This window comes from Cimex lectularius, unplaced genomic scaffold, assembly GCF_000648675.2.
Source record: "Cimex lectularius strain Harlan isolate CLEC.00 unplaced genomic scaffold, Clec_2.1 scaffold172, whole genome shotgun sequence".
Classification (NCBI taxonomy): domain Eukaryota; kingdom Metazoa; phylum Arthropoda; class Insecta; order Hemiptera; family Cimicidae; genus Cimex; species Cimex lectularius.
The window spans coordinates 21,724-33,852 of NW_019392796.1; the positions used below are offsets into that span (position 1 = coordinate 21,724).

Below are 12,129 nucleotides of genomic sequence, written 5' to 3' on the forward strand. Positions count from 1 at the left end.
CATACTCGGAGGTATTTGCCGACAAGAATTGTGATGTTACGGAGTAAAGGTATCTTCTTGATTGTGGCCATCGGCCTCATCATCCAGGGCAACGATGGAGAAGCCTATACTAAAGGTACTTAACAATTTAAGCTAGCCAAATTCCAAGATATGCAATGTTGTGTATTCTGCCACTAACACATACTTTCAAAATAATGGACTAATCAAAATTGTAGTAAAAAAAATTGCTAAAATAACTAAATATGATACTGTGTATCAATAATTTTTTTCTAGATCTTACCCTCTGTCTACCTATTATTCTCTCTCTCTCTCTCTCTCTCTCTCTCTCTCTCTCTCTCTCTCTCTCTCTCTCTCTCTCTCTCTCTCTCTCGCTACCATTTTCTGCCTATTTACTATAACTTACCATAAAGACCTAAATCTATACCTCCATTACTACCTAATATTTTATTTACACATCACTATATCTGTGTTTATCAGCAACATGTATTCAAAAGCTGGTGTTGTTGGTTGGGCTGCGAGAGGAGGATTCAGTTGACCTGATCTCTTTACTGGATCCGTCTATTCTCGCCAGTTTACGCGTAAAGTTATGCGTTTTCGTGACAAGAAGTGATAATAGGCGGACTCAGTAAAGTGATCACTGCCGATAGTTAAAACTGTTGTTACGTTAAACATGTCATTTTCACTTTCTCTTCTCTCTCTTTCTCCCTCTCACCCCCTCTCCCTCTCTCCCTCTCACCCCCTCGCCACTAACCCCCTCTGATTTTTTCATTCCATCTATCTTCTTCTATTTCACCCATTTTCACACTCACGCTTTAATGACTTTTAAAGTAATTAAATTTAGTTTTTAAATTTTTTCATAAAATTTACTTTAATTCTCTCTCTCTCTCTCTCTCTCTCTCTCTCTCTCTCTCTCTCTCTCTCTCCTTCTCTCTATCATTGTCTCTCTCTCTCTCTACCCCTCTCTGATTATTCATTCCATCTATCTTCCTCTCTTCCTCGCACTCTCACTTCTTCTCTTTCAACAATTTTCACATTTACGCTTTAATTTCTTTTAAACCAATTAAATTTCTTTTATAAATTTTTATTTAAAATTTATTTTAACTCCCTCTCTCTCTCTCTCTCTCGCTTTCTCTCATTCTCTCCATCTCTGTCTCTCCCTTAATCCTTTCTGCATTTTCCATTCTTTCTATCTTCCTCTCTTCTTCGCACTCTCATTTTTCATTTACTATTCATTTTCTTATAAAGAAATGAAATTTACTATTTTCTATTTTTCCTTAAAATTTCCTTTAATTCTCTCTCTCTCTTTCTCTCTCTCTCTCTCTCTCTCTCTCTCTCTCTCTCTCTCTTTTCCTTCTGTCTTTCTCTCTCTCCATCTTTATCTATTATCGATCTAAATTGTCATATATATTTGCCTCGAAAGAAGAACCTTACTTAATAGATATTAAAAAAATAAAATAAAACGTATTAAAGGAAGGCATACACGGTCATCCTCATATCGTATTTAAGCCATAGGTAGTAACTTTTCTCGCGTTCAAGGATGTGACGACAGTAACCAGGTCGCCCTCGGCTGCATTTATTAAAGTTTCCCAAGAAATTAAAATTGTTTAATGAAGTTTTTTCCTAACGTCGATTAACAAAATCATTCGGTTCGATGCAAAGTGACAATATTTATATAACAATTAATAAAGAATACCTGCCAAAATAGTTAGCCAAATGAGAATATTATATTCCATAAATGGTCATGTTCAAATACAAACAATAATATACGTATATACAAGTTTTAATAATTTCCTTTAGAAATGTTCTATTTGATTTATTCTGTATTTTTCATAAAATTATTCAATGAGAATTCTATTATTCAATGAGAAGATATTTAGATTTTTGTGGTGCATCAATGTCATCCTCTTAAAATTAAGAAATACTACGACATTTTTCATTAAATACAAAAAATAAAGAGAAAGTGAAAAATGAAAAATATATATGATTTTATAAAACACCACTATCCTTAATAAATTGTTTTATGTATTTAATAAACCAAAACTAGTAAGGAAAACTGACCAAGAACGAAAAAAACAGTATTCAAGGACAGTGGGATCAGATAGCATTAATTGGGTTTGGGTTCTTCGCCGGTCGTTATGTAAATTATGTAGCGAAGATTAGCGTATTTTCAACAGTACTTATAACGACCAAAATGAAAAAGACATCACATTTCATCTGCGTCATAAATTATATTAAAAAAAAACACGCTTGTCCAGTCATTGGAATCTCGCTATATTACGTGTATTATTCCTTTTCCTTCGGTTTTATTTTTATTTTTTTAATGTATATTCATTTCCAAATTCCTTGCTTCTGATTTCCCGCCTTATTTCTTCGCATTATTTCTATTTTTAAGGTGTTTATTTGAGTGTGTAATATGATTGTATTCCCTTGAGTCCCTCACATCCATTACTCACTCATGTTCATTCCACCCAAGCAGTTACTTCCTCAGAGGTAAAATTTATTATGAATCAGATGCCGAATGATAAGGTTCCTGGATCTCATCACGTCCAAATACTCCGCTAATTCGCCAAAATAGCCGTCATCCTACCCACATATCTCTATAATAGTGTATTCCGCACCACTCGTCCTTTTGCTCTGGATGTACTCCAATACCATCCTTTTACCAAAACCCGGCAAACCCATCCAATAAAGCTTTTTCCTACCGTCCAATCAACTTTTTTCCAATCAAAAATATTTGAGAAGATCCTTCTTAAACGATTGATCCCTACAGTTAACCCCCCAGTCAACCTTCTCGGTTTTCCTCCTCAATATTCTACAAATCAGAAGGTGCGTCGCGTTGTTGATCACATATCCTCATCCCTTGAGCGTAAAAAAAAACTGCATGGGGGGAGGGCCTTTCTTGACATGACACAATCGTTTGATCGCGTGTGGCATGAAGATCTCCTACAAATGAAAAGCATGGCCTTCGCCTTGTACTAACTTTAACTTAATCCTAACAGAACGATTCATCCGAGTTCGCCAAGGATTGGTTTACTCCGAATTAATGTGGGAGCAGGAGTGCCACAGGGCAGTGTACTCGGACCAATTGTTCTTCAGCTTTACCTCAGATTTCCCGACTACACCCTCCACTCTCCTAACTTCCTTTGCTGGCGACACAGCTGTGCTAACTCTGATTCTGATCCTGCAATTGCTTTGGACGAGCTCCAGGATCCAGTGTTGCGAAAAGCAGAATGAAGCAAATTCTTGCGCATTAAAATAAACGGAAGCAAATGCGCCCATACCATTTTTACTCTCAATAATACTCCTATCCTAAAAACTGACTTAGCACGCTACCTTGGGTTCTATTTCAACCCTCGTCTAACCTGGAATATTCACGAACTAAAAGACAATAATTAAATAGACCCTTCGGAGTATTGTACAAATTATTATCAAGAACATCACACTTGTCAACAAATAACTAACTAACATTTTATAAGACACTACTGAAACCGATTTTACCGGTTAGAACTGTACGGCACCGCTAAACCTTCCAACTTACAATTCAAAGCCCTCAGAATCCTAGTCAACGCTCCCTACTCCCAACATATTTTCCACATTCCATGAAAAACTACTCTCACATCCTAGCACATTCACCGTGTCCAGCATTACCCATCCCGTAGGCGACTGAAGCGGAGATGACCTTCTTACGAATAATACATACCTAAAAATTAAGAATGCTTTGAGAGCAGCAATTGTTGCTCGTTCCCCTCAGATTATATGCAAATTATAAACAATACTGTATCTTCTTACATAATGTATATAATTTATACAGTTGGCAGTAAACAAATATATAGTGTAGTAGTTAGTATAATGATCTAATGATATAAAGACTAATAAAACCGTAACAAAATGTTTAGATGTATTAATTTTACGTATGATTACAGAAAGAAATAAGCGTGGTGTGCTGCTCGGGGCCCTCGGAGGAGTTATAGATGCAGCGATCCATAAACCAATCTCCGTTTTAAGAGGGGGTAATAGAGCCAGTTCCCACAGTTTTACACTTGGAGGACCCTTAGGATCGATTGGATTCGGTTCAAGTTACGCCAGAGGTGAAGGAGCGGCCAGTGCTGGTTCCTCTTCTGCTGCTGGAGGAGGAGCAGGAGGTTGGAATGGTGGTAGCAGTTCATCCGCAGCTTCTGCCGCCTCTGCCGCAGCAGGAGGTGGTGGAGGAGGTTACTCTCCTGGCCTTGTTGGGGGAGGATTCAACGGTGGATTTGGCGGTTCTTCATCACAGAGTAACGCCGGAAGTAGTGCATCAGCAGGTGGAGGGTTTCAAGGAGGTGGTTCAGGAGGATATGGACAAAACGTAGTGGGTGGCGGCAGAGTCCAAGGAGGATTTGGTGGAGCTTCTTCCCAGAGTAACGCCGCCAGTAATGCTGTCGTAAATGGGGGATTCAATGGAGGTGGTTTTGTTGGAGGCAGATATGGACAAACTGGTGGTGGAAGATTCCTAGGAGGATCTTCTTCGCAGAGCAACGCAGCCAGTAGTGCTGTGGCAAGTGGAGGTTCGGGAGGAGTTAGATATGGACAAAACGTTGGAGGCGGCGGAGGATTCCAGGGCGGATTGGGTGGTTCTTCTTCGCAAAGCAATGCGGCCAGTAGTGCTCTTGCAAATGGAGGATTCAATGGAAGAGGCTTTGTCGGTGGGGGATATGGACGCGACGTCGGAGGTAGCGGAGGTTTTCAGGGAGGATTTGGAGGAACTTCTTCACAGAGCAACGCAGCCAGTAGTGCCGTGGCAAGTGGAGGTTCTGGAGGAGTTGGATATGGACAAAACGTTGGAGGCGGTGGAGGATTCCAGGGCGGATTGGGTGGATCTTCTTCGCAAAGCAATGCGGCCAGTAGTGCTCTCGCAAGTGGAGGTTCTGGAGGAGGTGGATATGGGCACAACGCAGTGGCTGGAGGCGGATTTAGTGGAGCTTCTTCACAGAGCAACGCTGCCAGTAGTGCTGTGGCAAGTGGAGGTTCTGGAGGAGGTGCATATGGTCATAACGCAGTGGGTGGAGGCGGATTTGGTGGAGCATCTTCACAGAGCAACGCTGCCAGTAATGCCGTCGCTAGCGGGGGAGTTTCTGGAGGAGGTGGATTCGGACATAATGCCGGTGGTGGTGTAGGATTCCAGGGAGGATTGGGCGGATCGCTAACAACTAGCAAAGCCGCTAGCAGTTCTGTAGCAAGTTCACAAAGCGGTGGCTCAGCCGGACTTCATGGAGGTGGAGGATCAGTCAGTAATGCAGCTTCTGGTGCCAGTGCGGGATTCGGAGGCAGCGGTGGAGCTTCCGCAAGCAGCATTGCTGCTAGCCAAGCCAGTTCTCAAAGTGGATCCTTTGGATTTCCAAAATTGGGTCTATTTGGAGGCAATGCCGGAGCAAGGGGCAACGGAGGTTTCGGTATCGGCGGTCTTAACTTCCAGTTTGGTCTTAGAGGTAAAGGACAAGGATATGGAAGTGGCGGTGTAGGCGGAATTGCCAATAGCCAAGCGGCCAGCAGTGCGACAGCCGGAGGAGGTGCGGCAGGTGGTTTCGGAGGAGCTTCCCAGAGCCAAGCTTCAGGAGGTTCTTACTCCAGTGCAGGTGATGGTTCAGGAGGATCAGGATCAAGTGCACAAAGCTCAGCCTCGAGCAGCGCAGCAGCCGGCAGTGGTGGATTTAGCGGAATCGGAGCCAATAAAAACGCAGGCAGTAACACCGGGCTCAGAACCCAAACAAACGGAAATTTAGATTTAGGCGGTGATATCGTCTTTGAAGGAATGCACAATCACAAAATCGTCTACAGACACGTGACTCCTTCGTTAGTAAACATGAAAACCGATGGTGACAACCATGAGAACCCCCAAGAACACAACTTTTTAACTTCAAAACTTCACAAAGATGACACCATTGATGACGCTTTTGGGAAAAGCAAACAGACCGGATTTCCAATTATGATATCTTCCATCAGTGACGCCATGGCGTCTGTGGGAGACGGGAAAGCTACAACTGCAGCTCACGCCAACGCCTCGACCACAATTGGATTTAACAGTTGTCTCGGTTGTTTTCACGGTCCCATTTCGATCCAATCAACGTCAACTGCCACAGCCAACAGTTCACCCGCAAACTGACGGACCAACACGTGATTATATATTTTATTACCATTTGTAAATAATTGAAATAATTTTCTCATGTTTTACTGTTATATAAATTTATATATTTGTGAAATGTTTGTTTATATTTGTGTACATACGTTTTTAAAGCAACGTCTTTGAATAATGTGTAAAATGTTTTATAATAAAATGAATAGACCAAATTGTCTTGTTTTTTGACCTTCAATAAAACGGTTCATATAATTTTCGCTGGATATAAAAAAGGAGTTACATAATCGTCAAAATTGTTTATTCTTTTTTTGAAAGAAAAAGCAACCTCAACCAAAACTGCTATTACTGCCGAGGGCTCTTTTGTGGCAAGACTTGGTTCCCTGGTCCGCCTGGTCCGGCAAGATGAGGGTGTTCAGCGGAGCATGCCGAGCTATTCTGACTTACGCTTGGGAGATCTGGGGTATCGGCAGTAAGAAGAAGTTGAAATGGTGTTCAAATATTTGATTAAAAACTCTTCTCTCTCCGCGAGTCAAGACGAAATTATATGGTTTCCATAGAATCAAACACCAACCCCTCTATAAATAGTCATGATGGAGCTACACGTGAATTATGCTTGCTCACGGCAAGATTCACCTCTAACACAAATTTCAGCACTTAAGATTAATTTGCTAAAATCGTGAAGATAGGTCAAGAATGAGGTAGTCTAGAAAAACACCTTTGCTGATGTTTCGACCTTTATTCGGGTCATCTTCAGGCATAAAAAGTGCTGCTAGTGTTGTGGTGTCATATTGATGTTGTATGAAGGTGTTGTGTGCGTGTTTTTCTAAACTACCTCATTCTTGACTGCTCCTCACGACTTTAACAAATTATGAAACAATACGTCACTAAGAAACACACACTCTTAAGATTATTGAACAGGGAGGTGCATGGCTTATCCATTAGAATTTTAAGTCTAGGGATCTGGAATGTGGTTTATCTTTTTCACGAGAAAATATAAGCAACTGGACAGACTTTTCAGCGAAACTTCCAAACAAAGTAGCTCTCAGGAAGACTGTTTAAATAAAGCGCGAGCTTCGAGGCACTACTTACACTACAAAGAGATGAATCCATCTTTGGCGATCTTCGACCCAACAAACACGACGATAAAAGTCTACCGATTGTCAGAACTCCGTAGGTTTATTAAATTCAGATGTGAACAAATGTAGTTGAACTCACCACCTTGGAAAGAGGGAAACCTCAGTGAAACTTGCTCTATGTGCATCTTAGGTGCAAAAGATGTATTCACTTAATGGCCGAGTGTACTAGTTGTAGAGTTTCGTCTTTATTATCTAGGCATACGATCGATTCCAAAAAAAGAAAACTTTTATAGCCTTATTGACCAACATAAAGAATTATAAAAATATTGCGAAATTTTCCCAAGAGAAATGGCCATACCAACAACATAAATTAATAAGTGAATTTAACTGGTAAAAGTTGATTAATTAAGAAACATGTAATAAAATAATACATAAATAATAAAATAAGAAACAGATCTCCAACTGACGGATTTTCCGTGTTGTAAAATACTTTCTTTTTATATACATCTACATATGTAAATACAGTTTAATTTCAAATTTTGTTTTAACTTTGAAAAAAACTTTGAGTTTTTTGTTATTAGAATGTATAAATATATTATTTGTTCTTCTTATTCTTCTTCTAAAAGAACGATTTCCGTATACTAACCGCAGCCAAACAACTATATGACAATTTATTACTCTTTAATGATTTTTTTTAATAGTGCTGTTTGTTTTTAGTAGAAAAATTTATTCCATATAAATGAAGAACAATTAAGAAGCACTAAGATACAAATCAATAAAACATAATTTTCTCAAATCTGATTAATTAGGGTTCTAATCTAATCTAGACTAATCATAAATATAATTTATTTTAGTGATATTTTATAAATTATTCCTTTTACAATTTAAACCTCTGCATACATATTTACTATTCTATGTTAATTAATAGTTTTTAATTAACATTCGTACAAATTCTTAAAAAATTCATGGATTAATTAAACTAGTGCAGTTCGCCACATTACGATTGATATTGAATAATCGGCTGGTTTTATGGTTTTTTTTCAACTATCGATAAGCTTATTTGTACGCGTATTGATTATTAATTATTTGTTGTTATGGCCTGCTCTAATTAGATTTTTTAAAAGTATTTTTATCCTTGTGGCTCATTCTGACGGTCAGCGATAAGAAAGGGCTGCGGGCAACGCCATCGTTTCAGTCTTCAATTTCTTATCCGCCGTGTTTAATTTTTCTGTGTAAAATCAGTACCAACGAATAGTGATTATTATATTTCTGTATTACAGTTATATATTCAGTGATACACACCGCCTCCAAAACTCACTAGGAGAACCCTCCTTTAAAAATTATGGTAAGTTTCTTCAATGCCATATTAATTTTATAATAATTGCCTGTTTTTAAACGTCCATGTTTTTGAGCTTAAAAAAATAGATGGGTTTTTAATACAAAACCGATATTTGAATTGTCTGAATTCGACCGTTCAGCCGTTCAACCAGCTCGTTCACAAATCAAATAATAAATTAAATAGCACTAACATCAATTAAAAACACGATTAATTTAAGTGCAAGTTTGACGTAATTTACACGATTTATTTATTACAAAATTAAAAAACGTGATAAAACTTTCCGACTGTTGTACACCCGGATTGATTTCTATATCAGCCCAGTCGTTATCTCAACGTGGATACGGTTAAAGTTGACTTTTTTGTTACTTCCGAACAGGAAAAAATAGGCCCTGTGGATTGTTCACGATATTAAATTTTAAATTATAGGTAAGACGTGAGGAATAAAAAAAAGAAAATTATCAGGCTCGCAAAAAGCAATTTTATGAATTTTAAACATTCCAAGTGTGTAACTGCTAGTTTTAAAAGAAGATTTTAATACTAGACAAAATACAATTTGTGAGGGTTCCTGTGGTCTCAGGGGTGATAAACCTATCATTCATCTTGGTCTGACTAAATTAACAATATAATAATAATTATAATTAATTGCAGAACACATCCATGCACACACATTTAAAAATTGTAATAGTTTTTAAAATTGTAAAAACCCTCCCTACTTATCCTACGCGTTAGGCACTTACGTACCAAGCTCCTGATACTAAGGGTGCTTTTCTCAGCATACTTACAAAGAGAGGCTTTGGACATGAGAACAGATTTCAATGTAACCTCTTTCAAATACTTGATCAAATATTTTCTGATACTGATTTATACAAATACTGATACTTTCTTGGACAGAAAACTGGCGCGAAAAATTTTTAGATAATTAAAAATCTTTTAAACATGGTTTTATGCCTTTTCTATGCACGTATTTCGAAATTTAAAGATAATTAAAAACCGTTAACCTATATGCTATATCACCAGGCTTCCTTAAATAAATCGATTGTGGGTTTTTTATTAATTTCATCCTTATACTCTCACTTATAGTCAAATAAAATTAACGGTTGTTGATATAAGCTCAAAGAATAGAAATGCAGCTTTCCAACGGTCCTAATACTGCAGACATTGAAAAAATTCCAAGTGAATTGGCAATTTTGAATTGATCATCGAACACCGAAGAAAAAAATGATCCCAGCTAATCCAGCCCAAAAATCCCTATTTTTTTAAACATGGCTTTCTGCCTTTTCTATGCACGAATTTCATTTATACGAAATTTTACAGAGGATTAAAAATCGTTAACCTACATGCAATATCATACACCAGCCTTCCTTAAATAAATCATAACCTGAGCTGTAAAATAAAACGATTGTGGTTTTTTTTATTAATTTTATCCTTATGCTCTCACTTATAATAAAATAAAAACTAATGGTTGTTGATATAACTTTCCAACGGTCCTAATGCCGTAGACATTGGGAAAATTCCATGGCAATTTTTAAGTGATCAACGGACATCGAAGAAAAATTTGACCCCGGCTAATCCAGCTCAAAAATGCCTATTTTTTCCTATAAAAATTTATTAGAGTTCCTCTCTGGAAAAGGCACAATGCCGGAAAGCGTTTGAGAGGTTCAACAAACCCGCGAGTGATGTCGGACCCAATAAGTGACCCAATGCCAGTTCAGCATAAAAATTCTTATTTAATAGCTTTAAAGAGAGTTAAAAACGAATCAGAATTGTTGGTTTCTTTAACATTCCTTTGCCTTTATTACTGATGGCGTTTTTGGTTTGTGTAACATTTTATAGACTCTAATCTTGATTAATACAATCTTCCATATTATTTCCTAATCCTAGGTGACAAATAGTTTAATATATAATAGCTTCGAAATATATAGAAAAGGCAGGAAACCTGTTTTAAAAATCTGATTTAAATTATCTTAAAAAATGACAAGCAAGCTTGGACACTTGTCTAATATTGTTTGACCTAGAATCACCATAAAGGTTTCATTGAAATCTTTTCCCACGTTCGTTGCCTCCCCTCGGTAAGTTCTCAGCATGCGACCAGAACCCTCGGTGTCAGATACATAGCCTATCCCATAGAATCCCCAGAGAGGGCGTGGAATGATGCGCGTTTTTTCACATCTTCAGTTGGTGAATAGCTTATTAAGTCAACTATAATCGGCCTAAATAAATTCACAAAATCCGATTTCCACATTTTTTTTCTTCGGTATCACAGGTGATCAGTCTCCCTTTTCACTGCATTGTGAAAAAATCTACTGTGAAATGACTAACGCACTTACAATTCCTACAGTAATGAGTAGTATTTAGTGACCCTAATTAATGACTATTTAAAGATAGTGAGATGCGGTTTGGTGTGATGTAGGTTTAGAAAAACATTTTCTTTATCATGCCACGTTTCAATCTTTATTGACATCATCTTCAGGGCTGGGATTTATAAACATTGTTTAAATTATACAAATACCTGTAAGATGTGAAAATGAATTTATACGATAATATATACAACATAGAAATTGTATGTTTAAACAAAATAGTTTTACAGTAATAAATTGTTTTGGATGTTTATCGACCTACAGCAAATTAAGTTAGGGCGATAAGATCTTTAAAGGTCATATGGAGCAAAAACAATTTTTTTGAGCTGTGCCGAGCTTTCGGTAGTCTATTCCACCACCATCAGGGCCTGTTTATTAAAAAACCAAATTAATACAATTTCAGATTAACATAATATATTAAGTTGTTATATCACTTGACCCATATGATGAAACGAAAAGAATAACAAACACATGTGAACAATTCAGAATATTTTAAACCACATCTACAAACAAAATTTGGATTTAATATATAAAGTAATAAATTATTTTCTCCTCAAAAGGTAAAAATTTGACACACACGAACATAAACAGACACACCGACAAAATATCAGCTCAATGATAATTTTGAAAACTCAAATAGCCCGTATATTAAATATAATACATATTTTACAGCTGCATACATTTGGATATGTTTAAAGGCTTAACTTACATTGAAACAGACACCAAATTTTAATAACTAGCACAAACAACTCAATGCTCAGTACTCCGAATGTTCGCACACATCCCATGTTATACAATCACAATTATTATTCTATTGCTTATTTTTTAATTGTTTTATTTTCCATATTTTTCCGTTATGTAAATTAGACAAAGTAATTTCTGCATATTATTGAACAAATATGCTTAGATTAAACATCTTCAGGAACGACAACATATTAGACATATGATTCGTCAGTTTTATATCAGACACATAAAAAGTCAAGAGAAGATATTTATTAATTATTGTACTAATACATCCTAATCAAATATTATTGTAATGTGTAAAATAACAATATTTGGTTAGTTTTTTTTTATTATGAACCACTAATTGTTTAACAAAACACAAATTTTCATAATTTATAAAAAAAGGAAACAATATTTTCCATATTTTATATTAAGTTTTACGTTAATGCTTATGGTTTTAATTTTTTAAATTGTAGAATTTTTTTCTAAGCTTTACAGTATGTCATGATAATGATATCACAC

At 36.8% G+C, this 12,129-nt stretch overlaps 1 protein-coding gene across 1 annotated transcript; it reads left to right on the forward strand.

The window, feature by feature from the left end:
• LOC106665094 (loricrin-like) lies at window positions 1–6,324 on the forward strand. The gene is made up of 2 exons (XM_014391296.2): window positions 1–115; window positions 3,924–6,324. Exons 1-2 carry the CDS (start codon window positions 34–36, stop codon window positions 6,137–6,139), a joined length of 2,298 nt encoding a protein of 765 aa, XP_014246782.1. The 5' UTR covers window positions 1–33; the 3' UTR covers window positions 6,140–6,324.
• Window positions 6,325–12,129: the final 5,805 nt, after the last annotated feature.